The sequence below is a fragment of the Panthera onca genome, chromosome B2 (genome assembly GCF_046562875.1).
Source record: "Panthera onca isolate mPanOnc1 chromosome B2, mPanOnc1 haplotype 2, whole genome shotgun sequence".
NCBI classification, from domain to species: Eukaryota; Metazoa; Chordata; class Mammalia; order Carnivora; family Felidae; genus Panthera; species Panthera onca.
Window position 1 is genome coordinate 145,048,744 of NC_138343.1, and position 18,553 is coordinate 145,067,296.

Here is an 18,553-nt window from a genome sequence, read left to right on the forward strand (position 1 = left end):
AAGTCAAATAGAGTTCTAACTAAATGACTTCACCTAGCAAATGACATTCTTGAAGTCTTAACTTCTCTGTCATATATGCCAATAAGTGTAGGTTGGAGACGACATCATGAAAAACTCCTGTAATAATATATATGATATGTTATATATATTATTATATATAATCATAATATAACAATATAATGTAATGAAATATAATATAATGTAGTGTAATATGTGTATTATGTATGTATCAGCCATTTAGACTTCTATAGAACAGCATGCATCTCAATTTTGCTCAAAATGAGAATTAACTGAGGAGCAAAACAGGCAAATGGAGGGAGGAGGTGTTAATCTACTTTTGCAGGTTCTGAAGTTCTTAGTGTCCAACTTTTAAATAACAATAGAAATATCTTAGTAAGTTTTTGTTTTTATTTTCTCTCCTACCAGAACAGTGTTTTGATGAATTATGCATAAATAGAATGCAAACACACAGATCCATTTCCCTTTGAAATACTTAAGGATGTAAAAATGAACAGAAAATATCCTTGGCAACACGGGTACTGAGCTTTCAAAAGCCCACATGTTTGAACTAAAGTTTGTGATAGACTCCAAAACATAGACATCAGTCACTTCTCACATTCCTCACTTCTCTCTCTAATGTCAGGACGTTTTATCAGTTTAAAAGGCACAGCTCTGTGCCATTAATTAGGCTACATATTAAATGACATAGGAGTGGCACTTCCAAATGCAAACTGACCAGATCCAACAACAGGATAGGAAACATTCGAAGGCAAAATAAAATCTAATGACAGAATCAAACCCTCAATTAAATACCTTTACACACATGCACAAAATTTGTAACTTTCTTCCCAAGAACTGCATTCCCTAAATGAACATATGCTTGCCTGTGTAAAGACACATATGCACAAAAGGCTGTATTTTAAAAATCCACAAATCACTGAGACAACAGCACTACTGGCATTAACTTTACAATCATGAACTTGAACCACAAATCAGGGATGGTTGAGGTTTTGCTTCCATTCAAATGAGTTTGTGTGTCCTCTGTTTTAGCTCATAGCCAAAGAATGCCGTCTTAGCACATCCTTCAAGCCCTCAGCAAGGCTAGAATGGCAACACCCACTTTTCCAAAGGCAATTACATTTAATTCCACTTCTACTGCTAAGTGGTTTATGAGCATTGTGCTCTTATCAATGTTAATCCTAATAACTGGAGGGAAAGGGTGCCTGGGTGATTCAGTTAGTTGAGGGTCTGCCTTCGGCCCAGGTCATGATCTCATGGTTTATGGGTTCAAGCCCTCTGTCAGGCTCTGTGCTGACAGCTCAGGGCCTGGAGCCTGCTTCAGATTCTGTGTCTCCCTCTCTCTGTCCCTCCCCTTCTCACTCTCACTCTCACTCTCACTCTCTCTCTCTCTCTCTCTCTCTCTCAAAAATAAAAATAAACATTAAAAAAATAAATTATGGAAACTTTAAAAAAATAATTGGAGGGGAAAAGTTAATATAACATGTTACAACAGGAAATTAAAACTCTCCTGGTCCTGTTTAAAGTTGTTTCCTCTTTCTTACGGGCACCACTGAAATTCTAACTAAAGTAAATTATTTTATTATGGGCTTATCTCCCATTTAATTCACACCTAAAGAAAATAAAAGGGAGCAGAGGAAATATTTACCAATGTTCATCTAGAAATTAATGAGAACTATGGCTCTAGCCCACAAACAAACAGAAAATGAAGAATGCATACTTCCGTGTGTATCAGTCATAAGTGTGTTTTGTATATAAGCTCTAAAGGGCTTTTTTCATATAAAATTTTTCATTGTTCTCTGACAATAATCCCAAGCTTGTTACAATTACTTGGTAAGAGGGTAGAAGGAAAGACAAGAATTGGGGTGAGCAGCATTTTGGTTTAAGGTGAACGGTATAGACACAAATTCTCATTTCTTTACTTCTCTAAAGGATAATGGCCATATCAAACAAAATCTTAAACACAGGTCAACTGCATGATGGAATCTGAATCCAATAACAGAGACAACAGAATAGACTATTTGAAACGAGGACTTCTGTGAATAGTAATAAAATTTCACATTGTGCAATCATTCTTCCACTTGTCAAGTTTCTTATGAGACAGGCTTTTCCCCTAGATACTCTAATAAAATGCATCCTATCTTAAGATTTAGGGGATTGGTTTGCTCCAGAGTCTTACTCCCTCACACATTGTCTACCTCGGAAAATGAGCACAATCAGGACAATGGAAAACATCTTTGAGAGACATGAGCCCATTAAATAAACCTGCAGACTATATCTTCAGCCTCTTATAAGCTAAAAGATTCTCAACTTTTTTTTTTCCTTCAAGTCTGCGTTTATTCATGGCAATCCTCAAAGAGATTTTGTAAGTCCACAGGGACACACAAATGTCAAGACTCCCTTCCAACAGAAAAATAACATTTCTGAGGGTTACTGAGTTATGCAAAAAATAAGTTAATTCAGAGATTCTTTCCAAACGACACATATAAACATTAGACACCAGCAGATTAAATAAGGGACTTCTGGAAGTGAGCACTTGCTGGGCAGACATTAGCATCCTCTGATTCCACATTCTGACACTTTGTGGTGCTTACCAGCTGCCATAATAATGCCCCCGTACCTTGAAGGAACTCAGCAGGTGTCTACGTTTACCTAAATGAATGAGGCCAGCAGTAAGTTCCATTAGCAAGTCAACCCTTTGGAAAACATGTGTGCATTATTCCTGAGCTGTTCGAAGGTCTCATACGACTGTACTTTGGCATACAAAGAAATCACTGCTTTATGTATGTAACCTGGCTTCCTTTTGTCTTACAATCAGAGGGAAAAAAATAAATTTAAGTAAAACATATTGGCCATTTATATTGTCATTTGTATAATTCCTCTTATATACAAACCAAAAAAACCACAGAGGGTCTGCATTCTATGTTCTAATTTAATCTAGCCTCTGTCTTGTATTCAAGAAAGTAAAAAATAAATAAATAAATAAATTAGTTTATAAATGAAATCATTTCATCCCTAAATTCCTTCTATTACATAAATGCATAGTACCAGTAAAAGAGGAACATTTTTTTCTAAGTGAATGTTTTCTGTAACCATTAAAACCACAATGGTTACATAAGATGTCCATTTAATTCCTAAAACTAAATTCCTGACTCTCAAATCAACTTGGAAAATATGTACAGCTAGAAGACACAGTTGTTAAGAACTGTTTATTTTTGTTTATCTTAGTATTTGGTAAAGACTTTAAAAATAAATACTAATCATGTCCATTCGGACTTATAAGGTGCTAAACATTCTGTTTAAGAATTCAAGAAAGATGGCTTAATATTTCCATAAGTACTACATTTTATTGGCTCTAATCTTTAGTGTGAATTAGTCTTTAAATGTCTCTGAGAATCAGTTAAATTATTTTTAGGAAATACTGTCTCATTAAAATAGTTGCAAATAACAAGCTTATGTATTTTCTACAGGAAGAGATAGTTTCTATCCTTCCTCCGTGGAAGATGGCAGAAAAAGTTCGGTTTGTTTTTGTTTTAACTAAACTTCATCTTAAGATACATATAGGTTCACATGTCTTTGTAAGAAATAATACAGAGAGATCCTAGGTTTCCTGCTCCGAGTTTCCCAATGGTGGCACCTTGCAAAACTATAATACAACATCACAATCACACTATTAGCAGTCAAGATGCAGAACACCCATCACTCCACGGGGCCCCCTAGCCTCCTGTTGACTTTCACCACCAGTACTCCCCCCTCCTGCCCCCACTCTCACCCCCCAACACCCAGAGGCCACTCCTCTCCCCTCCATTTCTTTAATTTCATCATTTCACAACTGTCATACAGATGGAATCATTCAGCATGTGACCTTTGAGTTTTAGCATTTTTTCCCTCCGTGCAATTTCCTTGAGATCCATCCAAAATGTTGTGCGTATCAATAGTTCACTCCTTCTCATTGTTGAGTATGATACGGTTGTACCACGGTTTGTTTAATCATTCACCACTGAAGGACATCAGGCTTATTTCCAGTTTTTCCCTAATGTGAAGGCAGGTGCTATAAACATTCACGTACCGGGTTTTGTGTGACCACACGTTTGCATCCCTCTGAGATGAATAACCGGAAGTGTGACTACTGTGTTGCATGGTAAAGTGTATGCTTAGTTTTAAGAAACTGCCACACTCTTCTCCAGCGTAACGTACCAATTTTAAGAAATCGGCATTCCACCTCCGTCTGCAGGAACCACCACCCCGATCAGTCAGCAGCCTTCAACATGCACACTAGACCCTCCACGAGCAAAAAGGTGATGACTCCCTGAAAGCTCAGATAATGGTTAGCATTTTTGGCCATAAAGTATTTTTTAAACTCAAGTGTGTATGTATATTGGTCGCACACCTAACAGACTACAGTATAGTGCAAACAGGACTATATGCAGCCGGAAACCAAAACATCATGTGACTTTATCGTTGTATCTGCATTATTGTGGTGATCTGGAACAGAACCTGCAATATCTCTGGGGTATGCGTGCGCATTTTCTCTAGCTGCTTTCAAAATGTTTTCCTTGTCGTTAGGTTTTAGAAGTTTAATTATAATGTGTGTATTGCTTTGATTTTTTTTTTTTTTTTTTTTTGGTATTGCTTTGAATTTGTCAAAATTCTGGATTCTCTCAGCTTCATGAATCTGCAGCTTTATGTGGCTTGCAGAATTTGGGAAGTTCTCAGCCATTATTTCTCTGAGCCCTTTTAGTCCTGCCCTCTTTTATCCTCTCCTTCCAAACTCTGATGACACAATTTTTAAATGTTCTTTTATAGACCCACATATTTCTGTGGCTTCCTTCCTCCTTCCACCTTCCTGTTCACTGACTTTTTCCTCCATCCCCTGTATTCTTCTGTTGACCCATCCGCTGAGCTTTATATTTCTTATTTGTATTTTCCAATTCTATGATTTCCATCTATTCTTCTTTGTATCTTTTCTGTCTTTCCTCAGACTCGTTTTTCTCACTTATTTCAAGCACATCTGTCATTGTTTATTGAAGCCTTGTATCATGGTTGTTTAAACTATCTACCTGATAATTCTATCTTTATCATCTCAACATCAGCAACAACTGATAATCTCTTCATACAGTTTGAGATCTTGCTGATTCTTGGTTGTTTTCCTTTGAAACCCGGGAATTTTCTCATTTTGTTATGAGACTCTGAATCTTATTGAAACCTTCTGCTTGAGCTGGCTTTTTTTCCGACACTACTCCAGCGGGAAAAGGGGGTCACCACCTCATTATTGCCAATGGAAACAGAATTCCAGGTTCTTCACTCATTATCTGTTGAAATGGGGACTCCTCATTATTGCTGGGTGGGAGTGATGATCTGGCACCACACACAGTCTCCACTGGCACTGTAGTCGCGATGGCCTCGTGACCACTTGGCAACAGCGAGAATCCCAACTTACCTCTAGGGTTCTTCTGTTGCCATGCCAGCAGGGAGAGAGCAGGCATGCCAGGAGAGCAGGTGTGTAAGGCATTCATTACAGACTCATTAGAGCCTCACAGGGGAGGTAATCTAGGCTCTCATTCAGCCTTTGTTACTGTTGGTAGCCATGAGCGTGGGGCCACAGTTTTTCTGTGGTGTTTAGCTGGAAAAGTACAATTATTGTCTAAAAGTTTTCCATGTTGCTAGGCTACTCTGTTCCTGGTCTTTTGGATAGAAAACAGTCATTCATTCGTGGGGGCTTTTTCTTTCTTTCTTTCTTTTTTTTTGTTTTGGTCTGCACATGTTGGCATTTCTAGGTTTATTTCACCAGCTCCAAGTCCAGAATATATTTGTTAAAAAGAAAAACTAAATAACTCACACCTGTATTGTGCCTTGGGTCCTGAGGTCCTCAGCTAGTCTGCATTCTCAGAACCCTCATGTTTGTATTATATGTAACATCCAGAATTTTAGTGTGCTCAGGAGGAGGAATAAGTGAAAGTCACCTTCCCAGAAACAACGCCTATAACAGACCACCCATTTTTGACATCTTTAGTTTATCCATTTCTCTTTAATTCTTTAAAGCTCTTAAAATCTTGCTAATAACAAGAAAGAACAGGTTAATGTATAAAGAAAATGATCGTACTCTAACAGTGCTTTTCAAACACGACTGTGGACATATCCTCTAGGAATTGAGAATTCTATGAAATTGTTTAAGATATTGGGAACAGTTTGGTTCTAATCTTTAAAACTTGCATTTTTACAAGTTAAATAGATAAAACTATTTTTTACTATAAAAATTTTGATAATAAAATTGTAGTCTTAAGCCATCATTTCCCAGAGTGCATGGGGGAAGGCACCAAAAAATTATTTCTAAAAGACGTGGAGACTCATCAGTGCGAGAAATACTGCCCAGTAACCATTTCTCTCCATCTACCCAGGATCCATCTTTCGTCCTGGAATAATTACTTATCTTTTTTTTTTTTAATTGTTTTAACGTCCATTTATTTTTAAGAGCAAGAGAGAAACAAAGTGTGAGCAAGGGAGGGGCAGAGACACAGAATCCAAAGCAGGCTCCAGGCTCTGAGCTGTGAGCACAGAGCCCGGCGCAGGGCTCGAACTCATGAACTGTGAGATCATGACCTGAGCTGAAGTAGGATGCTTAACTGACTAAGCCACCCAGGCACCCTTGCCCTTCTTTCATTCTCAAAAGCATCCAGTTGATCCAGTTGTATATGAGAAACCATAATGGTCACATTACTTATGATCATTATGAAAAGAAAAAATAACAATAAATAAAAACAAAAGTGAGCTTCCCAGCAAGTGTATACATCACCCCTCCCACTCCACCTTTTCAGTATAACGCCATGTTTATTCAGTATTTGTTAGTGGAAATATGAAGCAGCTCATGTGCATGGTTTATTTTCTTTTTCTCCACAGTAATTTCTCATTCTACATTCCATACTTAGACTGGAAAGCATAGCTTCTCTAATGATAAAGGGTCACTAAATAGTTGTAAACATGTGTTTGGATGCGTATACGAATACTGATGAATACTAATCTGCTGCCAATGGCACACCTTAATAAAACAAACTTGCAAATAAATGTTCTTAGTCTTTACAGTGAAACTCTTATTCAAAAACAAATTACCAGTCTCTCAATACCTAAATCACTAAACTATGATCTAAAAAATTTCAGAAATTGCTTTTTTGATATCTGCAAGTATACATGAACTCATAATTCGGGTAAAATATAAAACAACTTGATAGAATTTCTGTTAATTTTTTTTTCATGTTTATTTATTTTTTTGGGACAGAGAGAGACAGAGCATGAACGGGAGAGGGAGACACAGAATCGGAAGCAGGCTCCAGGCTCTGGGCCATCAGCCCAGAGCCCGACGCGGGGCTCGAACTCACGGACCGTGAGATCGTGACCTGAGCTGAAGTCGGACGCTTAACCGACTGAGCCACCCAGGCGCCCCAACAACTTGATAGAATTAAAGGGAAAAGTTATAAGATTAGAAGTGAAAATATACTTATTACCATATAAAGAAAGAATCATTATCAATTACTAAAAATATATGAGTCATAGGGGCCTGCTGGTACATTTCTCCCTGTCATTTGATTTTTTATAACTATCATATTAATTCAAATCAGAAAAATATGGCCTAAGTATATTAACAGGGAAATGATAATGAGGGAAAAAATTTACACAGCATTAAGGAATCACCAACTTTCAAGAATTTAGTTAAATAATATTTATTTATGTTAGAGGTGGTTCAAGGGGCATACAGAACATTCACAACATTACTGTGAAGTTTTTAAAGTTCCAGAATTTAGCAAGCTAACTAGAGATAAGATCAAAACAATTTATAATGTTTCTGAAAATCTTACAGATTTAAAAACCCATGATTCTTTTGTCATTGGATATGGTTTACCTTGTCAGTTAACATGGGTGTTCACTACTCACAAAATTTGAAACACACATAGTGCATATCATTAAAAATATAGCCAATTAGACAATTTGGCTTCTCAGTGTCATTAATTCGTCTTTGATACTTACAACCTAAGCTAGTAAAGTCTAAATGTTCTTTGTCTTCCAAAATCAGATCATGTCGCTATCATAAAGCTTAGAAGAAAGCAGTAATAAACTGATGCCTTTTAATATTTGCCGTATGAATAATCTATTTTATGGAATGATCATCTCCAAATGTATATATACATTTTAAATATCATAAAATTGAATATTTGTTTAAAGGAATTTATGAACATCTACCTGGATGAATTTTTTTATAAAGCAAATATTTCTATGTAAAATACACAGATTTTATTTTCTATTTTGTGATTCTAGTTAATTATTACAAAGAGAATGCAAACAGAATAACTTTTCTCTAATATTAATTAAATATAACAAGGATTCTCATTTCCCGGCTGTGATGCTTAATTTTATGTGTCAACTTGACTGGGCTACAGGGTGCCCAGGAATTTGGTAAAACATAAGTCTAGGTGTGTACATGAGTGTGTTTTGGGGTGGTTAATATTTGGATTTATAGATTGAGCAAAGCAGATGGCTCTCTCCAACATGGGTGGGCCTCATCCAATCAGGTGAAGGTCTGGGGGGTGGGGAAGGATGGACTTTCCCAGAGTAAGAGGGAATCTCTCCTTCCCAATGGCCCTTTAACAAGGACACTCTTTTGGGGTTTGGGGATTTTGTGGAATTTTTTTGTTGTTTTGTTTTGTTTTCCCTGCCTTTGGACTCGACCTGAAATATCAGCTCTTCCTGGGTCTCAACCCGTCAGCCTTCAGACTGAAACTACACCCTCCCCTCTCCTGGTTTTCAATCCTTCAGACTGAGACTGGAACTAAGGTTGCTGACTGCCCATCTTGGGACTTGCCAGCCTTCATACCTGTGTGAATCAGTTCCTTGTAATAATCTGCGTATCTATCCATTGATCTGCCCATTCTATCTAGATAGACATCCTATCTGGATGGATGGATGAATGGATGGTTAGACAGATCAATAGATTGATCCTACTGGTTCTGTTTCTCTGGAGAACTCTAATACACTGGGTCATAAACCTACACTGATATTAATAATATTAATACAGCTCCTGTGAATACAATGAATTCTGCTCAAACAAAATCTTAGACAAATTCTCAAGTCCTTTCTCATTGTAGGACAATCTAATTGCAAAGTTCATAAGTTTTGATATACACAACTGGTTTAGAATGTCACTTTCCATGTACAGTTCAGAATAATAAATTCAAGATTATGTAGAAAAGATTTCAGAGATTTTTGACATGTAGCATTTTAGATTTGGGGGATAGGAGAAGGGGAAATGCATCATTTGGTTGGGTCCTGAACACTCTGTTGCAAAAGCTGGCAAGAATTCTTTATAAAGAAAAAAATATCAAGCCATTGTGAATAGTAAGTCAAAGATACTTTTATGTTGCATGCTTGTACGTATAAGAAAAATAATAAAAGCATGCACAGAAACATTGTTTATGAAGTAGGAAAAATGGTACAACTCTTTTCGATTTGCTTTCAACAAGCACAGTGCGTCGCAGATAATCACTTGACAGAAATATAATTTAGAAGCAATAATACCATGATGAACCTTTACTGGACACTATAGCTGCAGGTTTCTATTTTTACCAAATTTGTTTAGAGGAAGTATAAAGTCTTTTCCGGCTTGCCAATTTCAAATTCTACTATTCTTACGCTAAGTAAAACTTGTACATGTAAGGGACAAAAATTTCTCAACTCCACAGAGTTCTTTTTACTTAAGTATACTAAAATTCCATTGGACTAAAATTACACATTTTAGTTAAAATGTATAAATACTCCATGCATATACATTCACACACGAGCGTGCACACACACACACAATTATATACAGACATACGTGCCTCAGTCAAATATGTATCTGATTGTTATTCCTTAACTCTTTATTATTTTTAATGTTTATTTTTGAAAGAGAGAGAGAGTGAGTGCAACTGGGGGAGGAAAAGAGAGAGAGGGAGAGGGGGGTGGGAAAGAGAGAATCTCAAGCAGGTGTGCACTGCCAGCTCAGAGACCCATACAGGGCTTGACCCCACGAACCGAGAGATCACAACTTGCACCCGAGTCAGACACGTAACCAACTGAGCCACCCAGGAGCCCCATGCCTTAACTCTTTAATTTACTGCAGACATACTCATCATAATTCATGACGGAAAGTAGTCTTGTGTTATTTAAGGTGATGTCTTGGATTCTGAAGTTGTCACCTAATAACGGTGATGACAATCATGACAAGGAAGATGCTAATAAATGCTAGCATTTGTATAGCATCTACTGTATGTCCTCCTCTGTTCTAACAGCGTCACATAAATTCACTAACTTAGTCCTCACAGAATTCTAACCAGACAAGTACTAGTATTATTCCCGCTTTACAAATGAGCGAAGTGACACACAGGCCACATTCTCTAAGCATGTAAGATACATTTAAAAAAATTGTTTTGCTTTAATTTGCAATATTAAAACTAGATATTCCCTAAATATTTAGGGGTTATATCATGTTATAAACAGTCCACAGAGTATAATCCATATACTTAGAAATGAAGATTATATAACAACGTGGAAAAGCTTACAATATGAAGTGAAAAATAATCAGAGTATAAAATTGCAAAAGAAAAAGAATACAAAATTGCATGTCACACTGATCACAACTATATAGAAATCACTCATGCAGTGCCTGGGTGGCTCCGTCGGTTAAGTGTCCGACTTCGGCTCAGGTCATGATCTCACGGTTTGTGAGTTCAAGCCCCGTGTTCAGCTCTGTGCTGACAGCTCAGAGCCTAGAGCCTCCTTCGGATTCTCTATCTCCCTCTCTCTCTCTACCCCTCCCCCACTTGCACTGTCTCTATCTCTCATAAATAAATAAACTCAAAAAATTAAAAGGAAAAAAAAAGACATCAGTCACGCACACAATCAAGGGCTAGCGAACGTGCAACACCGTGTAGGACCCGCGGCTCCTCCAGGAACTCTCTGCCTCTCCTTCCTCTCGCTGAGGAGCTGAGCTTGTGCGTGACAACCTCCCCAGCTCGTGCTGAACCCGGACAATCTGGCTTTCACCAGCCATGGTCTTGGACTGGAGTCGCCCCTATGAGACACCAAGTCCAAAGGCTGTTTTCTTCTCATCCTCCACCATCTGTGCAGGGCGCATATACTTTGTTACCAGTAATGGCCTTTTTTCAAATATTCTCAAAAGCATCGGTTGGATAGATGATGCCTCCTTCGCTGGTTCCTCCCCTTGCTACCTAAAAGACTTGCTCACACCTCTGACCTCTGTCCCTTGGCAATTGCATCTAATCCAATAGCTGTAATATTTACCTCTATGTAACTGGCCCTTAAATAAAGTGAACCCCTAAGCAACACAGGTAAGTGCTCAAACGCCTGCTACACATCTCCACATAGAGTTACCCCAGCAACCACTGGTTATGGTAAGTTCTTCAGACTTCCCACAATCAGACTGGATCTCCAGACTCCCATTTCTCTCCACAGCACCCTATTTCGCCCTAGCTCTCCAAGCATGAAGCCTCAATGCCACGTCAGCCAAGGCTCTGTAAAATACAGCTCCAGACTCCCTCCTGCCCATCTCCAACATCTCTCCTAGCTTCTAGAAGAACAGGAACCCATGTTTTCCCACAAGCACACCATGTTCCTGCCCCATCTATGGAATCCTACTTGAGTTTCAATTCATCCACAAAGTCTTTCTTGGTGACTTCCACTCAGATGTTTTTCTCTACCTTTAAAATCTTTGTATCGCTTACCTTTCAGGTTTCATGTTGCAGTTCTCATGTTTGATGTTCTTACATTGAACCCTGAAACTGATGATAGTTTTAACATACACCATAGGGTTCAACCTGATACTTCTGTTGCTTTGAGCAACACCCCCCACCACCACCACCAAATAAAGAGCAGTGACCACAAAAGCAGGGATGAGTTTTGCTTTTGTGTGTGTGTGTGAGCCCCTGAGAAACCCAGGATATTGGAAGTATTTGTCAAAATGAAAAGAATCTCAATCAGTGTGTATATATGTGTTTGTAAAATGAATCCTCTGTAGCAATTAGTCTAACCCATCAGCTCTAACAGTAGAGGTGAAGAGCTTTAGCACCTGAAACTTCAAAACTCCTGGTAACATAAAATATTTTGGTTCAAGGAACTGTTTTAAAATCATTTATTTGTGAAGGGAACATTCTTGGATTTAGAGGTTGGCAGGTACAGTAAAAAGCTTTTTAGTTGACTGAAATAAAAAAAAAAAAAAACTCAAAACACTTTTAAGCACAGGCACTTCCCTTATAAAAACAAACTGCAGAAAGCCAAGCACAGCAGTTTATGCACAAAGAGCAGGTGCCTCCAGCCATCAGCAAAGAGGCACCAGAGCAGGAGGAGAGTGATTTGCATTTCTATGGCTCCTTTTGTATGCCCAAATTCTGAGAGCATTACACCCAGAGACAGTAAATATAATTAGCAGAAGACAGCAAAGAGAGGATGTCATTGCCAGAGGGGCTCCAGGTCAACAGGCACAGCAGCGCCCCCCAGAAAGCTGTAAACCTGAGTGCCATTCATCTGTGCTGGTGAAGACAGGGGAGAAATGTGTGTGTGTGGGGGGGGGGTCCTTCAGCTTGACCCTACCATCCACAGAAGGCATGTGCTACTCCATGCTTTCACAAAGAATGATTTCAATCCCGTGTTGAACCCTATTTGCTGGCTTCCCCAACCCACTTCTAGATGAGGGCACTGTTCATCACGTGCTTTAACCACTTCTCCCCTTCCTCCTACAGAAATTGCCTGGGTGAATGAAACACCCAGGTGAAAGGATAGGAGGCTTTAAGAGTACTGGGAGCAGTGTGGCTCCAGGAGAGGAGACCCACTGCTCACTGGCTGTCAGCGCCCTATTCTCGGGAACATTTTACTGACGCTTAGAGAAATTAAACACGAAGGTGGACTTTTGCTATGCTTCTGTCTTCTTGCACCACCAGCATGGAAACAGATTTTGATGGGCCGGGGAACCCCGTTGCGAATGGGGGCCCTGAGCCCCAAGCCTCCTCGGGGAGCCACAGCCGCAGACTTGTGACTATCCTCCAGGGGTCACAATTGGGTTACAAATCCCTTGCAGCGCACTGACTGAGCAGCCTGATTGGGAACAATTTATTCGAATCCTTCTTCATTAAGATTCAAATGGAATAAGTAAGGTAGAAATTGAACAGACACAGAAATTGTGCCTTCCTGCTCCCGTAGTCAGTAAACATTTATTCGCTAAGCCCAGGCTGTGTGTTCTCTCTCGCTCGCTCACTCACTGTCGTTCTTTCAATCCTTCCTGCTTGCTGTTTTAATGCATAATTAAGAAGGTCAGAATTAATGAAGCGGTGTGGAGTAAAGTTCAAGGAATCCCCAGGCACTATTTATTCTATTAGATCTCAGGCATGAATGTCAGCTTGGCAGAGAAAGCGGCATTAGCCATGGGGCTGGCTGCATCCCAGAAACAACCAGCAAGGGAAACTCACCTGCACAGTCAAGTCATCCCTAAGCTCCTTCCCGGCGAAAATCACACGCAACTGGTCAGCTGGAACCCCCTGTCGCTTAGCAACCACCTCCTTGAGCTGGAAGATGCTGGTGTCAGAATCGACCTCCACTGGGAAACCATGGCTGGAGTTGAACCTGACAAACACTGACCAAGACATGGAGGGGGGCGGGGGGGAGAAGTGAACATTACTCAAAGCTCTGACATGGCAACAGCAACATTTCTGAACTGAGTTCTCTCTCACCCGCCCCTTCGAGGAATGGCATACATTTTCTTTCACTTAGAACAGAAACCTTAATGCAATGGGGCAACACCTGAAGAAAAATGGAGCTTCCCTGTGGGATTTCCCTTTCATATATTAGTCAGTGACCCTCAAACACACTCACATGCTCCCTTTGACAGCCATCCTGGGAAACAAAGGACTCACACAGAACACTTGCTAGATAGGAATTGTGAGATTCCCAAGAGTTTATGGAAGAGATTCAGCTCTGACAGCATGTACGAACATGCATTCCCTCCCCGGTGCCCCCCTTCATGAGCACCAGAAGTGTTATGTTAGCACTCACAATATAGCAATGGAAATAATTCAAGCCATGTTACAGACTAGAGTGAAGGCCCACCCGAGGCTGTGTCTAGGAGTCCTTGGCATTGAGGTCCCTTTCAAAAGGTTCCACTGGATCTTATGGAGATACTTCCCTTTTCTTTTGAAACTACTGAGACCATCTATTTTTTTTTTAAGTTTATTTACTTTTTTTGAGGTGTGGGGGAAGAGAGGAAGAGGGCAGAGAGAGAAGGAGAGAGAATCCCAAGCAGGCTCCTCACTGTTAGTGTGGAGCTCGACACAGGGCTTGAACCCATGATCTGTGAGATCATGACCTGAGCCAAAATCAAGAGTCAGATGCTTAACCAATGGAGCCACCCAGGTGCCCCGAGACCATCTTTCTTATGAGAGCCTCTGCCCCCTCACAACCAAGGCTGGGACCTGCTGTCTCTGCATGCCCTCTCGTCACTGTCTACTGCCATCCTGACCTCATCAATGTCACCCACACATGTCCTTTCCTGTCCATGCTTTCTGTCACTACTCTCAGTCAATCTTCTCTAGATTCTAGCACTAGCTTCCCAACTGGAGTCTCGCTGCCCTCTCTTCACTTCCAAAATGTCCCGAACCATTCTGTAAAGTAAGCCTTTCTTCAAGTGTTGCCCCATTGCATTCAGTGAGGCTTATCAGTCCAGAGCTCTGACTTGAATCCTTTAAAGTCTCCCACTGCCAGGGAGAAAAATCCAAGGTCCCTCTTATTTGACACAAACCTATATCCCAGCAGCTTCTCCATTAATCCCCACAAGCACACTGCTAAACTGAATGCTCCAGAAAACTTCTGCACCCATGCCTTGCCTTTATTCCTGCCAATCCCTTCTTCACCCCTGCCTGATGAAAGCTGGGTCACCACGTGATCTGCCTCAAACATCCCTCTTCCAAGAGGACTCTCACTATCAGCCCAGTCAAGACAGAGCCACCTTTTCCAGGCTCCAGTGGATTTACCACATACATCTTACACTATTCGGCATTCTCTCATGGAAGGCGCAGAGCACCGAGGTTGTAAGGACACCCTCCAGAGTCCGAAGGACCCCTATTAGTTCTCTTACCAGCTTAGCATATGCGGAGAACACATTACCCCTATAGCTTTAACTCTCAGTTCCCTAATCGTCACAATAAGTAAACCATGGAGGGTGTCCTGTGATGTGTTAAGTAATGTTGATAGTGTTTACCACTGTTACATAATTACCTTCAAAAATAATGAATGTTTGTATGTCTTATGTGTTTTTGGTATATATTTCACCTTCTCTAAAAGATTATAAACACCTTAAGGCTAAGGCCAGCCACTATAGCTTCTTTTCTGCTGTATCTCCTTCAAATGTACCATTAGCACTTACTAGCTCCCAATTCAAATATGAGATGGCCCAACTAATAATAATTAAAATAACATGATAATTACAATGCCAATAATAATCGAACACGTACTATGTGGCAGAAGCTGTACCTTATATAGGCTATTTTTAAGCTTTCCAATGATCTGGTAAGGTCAGTATTATTATCCTTATCTAATAGAATAGTAAATGGAGTCCTAGAGAATTGTAATCACTTTTCTAAGGACATCGGCTGCTTTGTAATGGAATCACAACTCAAATTCAGTTCAATCAAATTCTAAACCCCATTCCATTTCTACTATAACAGGCTGCCTAAAATATTCTCAGAAGAAAAGTCCACATTCCTTCTCCTTATGACAAAAAAGACAAACAACAACAGCAAAGAGGCTTTATAACCTAATTCAGGTATTCCCTATACATGTTAGCAGTAGAAAATGCGATTAAAAAATAAAGGCTCCCATGAAGAGCTAAGAGCCAAGAATAACGAACAACGTTATAAGACACAATAAGATAAAAATGACAGCAAAACGAGAGCAGGTGCTGTACATGACCCACAAGAACAAAAACCTGACATATTTTACCTGGCACTGAAAACTATTTAGAAAAAGTATGGCCTAGAAGTGACAAAAGTCTTCCTAATAAAAAAAAAATTGATGAAAAAAAAATTACAGAGGAAAAGGAGATTTTGACAAACTTTTAAGTACACGTCATGTGACACGGTTGAAGCAGAGGAGGGGAAATAAAATGTCTTGGGAGGCCTGGAGGTGTATTCACCGCATCCTCAGATCAGGGACCATAAGGCAACCAATTCATCAGAAAAGATAGGAGACAGGTGTGGGGCAACAAGGGACAAAAGGTATGGTCCCAGCTCCAAACATGATTTTATAGGAGTTTGAATAGACTTTTTTTTTTTTTTTTAAGCCGAAGACCATGGGAGAATATGGGAAGAAGCAACTGGGGACTACACAAAAGCTCCTAAAATGGAAAAAAAAAAGGAATAAAAATTCCAGGATACCCTGAGTTGGTGATTTTTCTCCATGGGTTCTGATCATGGGCATTCCATCTTAAAAACAAGAATTACACAACAAACAAACAAGCAAAACTAAAGGGCAAAAAAGCTGTAAAAAACATACTAGATAATTCTGTACCACAACTCAAATCATTAGTGTCCAAAGGCTTTAAAACCATTTTTGTTTTTTACATTTATTTATTTTTGAGAAAGACAGAAAGCGAGTGGGGGAGGGGCAGAGACCAAGGGAGACAGAATCTGAAGCAGGGCCACTCAGGTGCCCCTAAAGGCTTTTTTTTATTCTTAACTAGAAAAGCTAAATTCACTTTTCTTTTTCTTTTTTTTTTTTTCTTTCTTTCTTTCTTTCTTTCTTTCTTTCTTTCTTTTTTTTTTAAGTAGGCTCCATGCCCAGCCCAGGTCTTGAATTCAGGACCCTGAGATCAAGAGTAGCATGCTCAAGCGAATGAGCCAGCCAGATGCCCCAAGGCCTTTTTCTTATTCTGTATAAGTAGATAAATTATAGTTTCTGAGCTTACATTCAATTTGGTTAAATCATGTCAATACTTTAGAAATGAGTATTTTTGAGCAGCAGTTCAGACATAGAGGACAAATTTACAATGGAAAGACTGACCAAATGCGCTGCAGGTATTAAGCAAACTAAAATATTGTCATGGAAAAGAACAGACACTTTAAAGCGACCCAGTCATCAATAATCAAGTGCCATTAAGAAGAAAATGGTTAGGGCTTAATGGCAGTAGTGTGATTTGTGGTGGGTCACCATCTTCTTCTAGCACATGTGAGAAATGTGTCATAACCCTTCTGTCCTGGTCCTGGAACCCCAAGATTCCCAAAGGAGAGGAGAGGAGGAACACATCCAACCCTCTCTCTCTGCTACTTCTTGAAAAGCTACAGGAAGAATATCTTTAGGGCCAGGAAAGGAAAAACCAGAATCCTGGTTGTGACACTTGCTAATATTATGACTTAGGACAAGTTACCTGGTCACCTTCTCTCAGCTTCCTCATCTGCTAAATGAAGATAATCTACGCAGTCTTAAATGTTCATTATGAAAGATTTGTTGCAATTGTGGATGCATTAGGAAATTCTGGGCAGAGTCCTTGGTACACATCCTGTACTCTTTCCACAGGGCAAGCTTGTACTCCAAAACTGTTCCCTAATTTTACTCTTCTAGAGGAGGTAGTGCTAATTAAAGTAGCATCGATTCTTTATATTGTAACGAAGATACGTTCAATGGAGTAGGGGTATTTTTCTGGTTTCTGCTCCTCTTCATGACGGACAGAAAACTGCCAGGGTCAAAGAGACCATGATAAAGAATTTAGCATATGTCCTTTTCTAAGATCTCATTATAAATTAAAAGTTTGGGAATGAATTGTTTCAATGACACCTATAATAGCATCAGAAATAAATACTATATCAATTAACATTATGAATAATGTATATTATTAATAAACACCATAATGCACTGTTAAGGAAAAGATAATGAGACACATCTACACTCATTTTGATGCCATCCCTAACCAATGTTCAGAAGATCCAGAGGATAAGGAAGTAACTAAGAAGAAAAAGGGGAAGGAGTCATTGGGTGATGGGTGCTTATGTTTCTCTCATCCTCCGTCACAGTGATTGGCTCAAGGATAGGCATAAACCAGTCAGTGCCTGGCTTTCCCTTGGTCACAGTGATTGACTTCCTGGAGATCTTGGAAGGGGTGATCTAAAGTGGACAAATCAAAGAGCATTCCAGATTTGTCAGAGGCATGGTGAACAAGTGGTTTTAGCTGGCAGGGAACATCATGTGAGGCCCAGATTTCTGTGCTGAGAAAATCAAATAAAAACAGAGCCCAAGATAGACCATTGTGATCTGTATAAAAGTAGGCTCAGTGCTTTGGGAGCAAAACAAGTCTTCCTCAAGAGAAAATGTCCTATGCCCTGCAGAACATGTAGTTCCAGCCACAGTCAAATAGACACCAGGAACACTTTCTGGTGATTGTGGCAACCAAAAAGTAACCCTACATATCTCTAAATATTCCTTGTGGAGGTAGTTTTTTCTTTACCTTTGACAA

At 39.5% G+C, this 18,553-nt stretch overlaps 1 protein-coding gene across 2 annotated transcripts in view; it reads right to left on the reverse strand.

Moving 5' to 3' along the window:
* PRKN (parkin RBR E3 ubiquitin protein ligase) overlaps positions 1-18,553 on the reverse strand; it is a 1,338,651-nt gene that overhangs the window by 1,062,315 nt on the left and 257,783 nt on the right. For both annotated transcript variants that reach the window (XM_078447547.2, XM_078447546.2), the window contains exon 2: positions 13,524-13,687. In XM_078447547.2, coding sequence (XP_078303673.2) covers positions 13,524-13,687 — 164 coding nt within the window. The remainder of the gene's footprint in view (positions 1-13,523; positions 13,688-18,553) is intronic.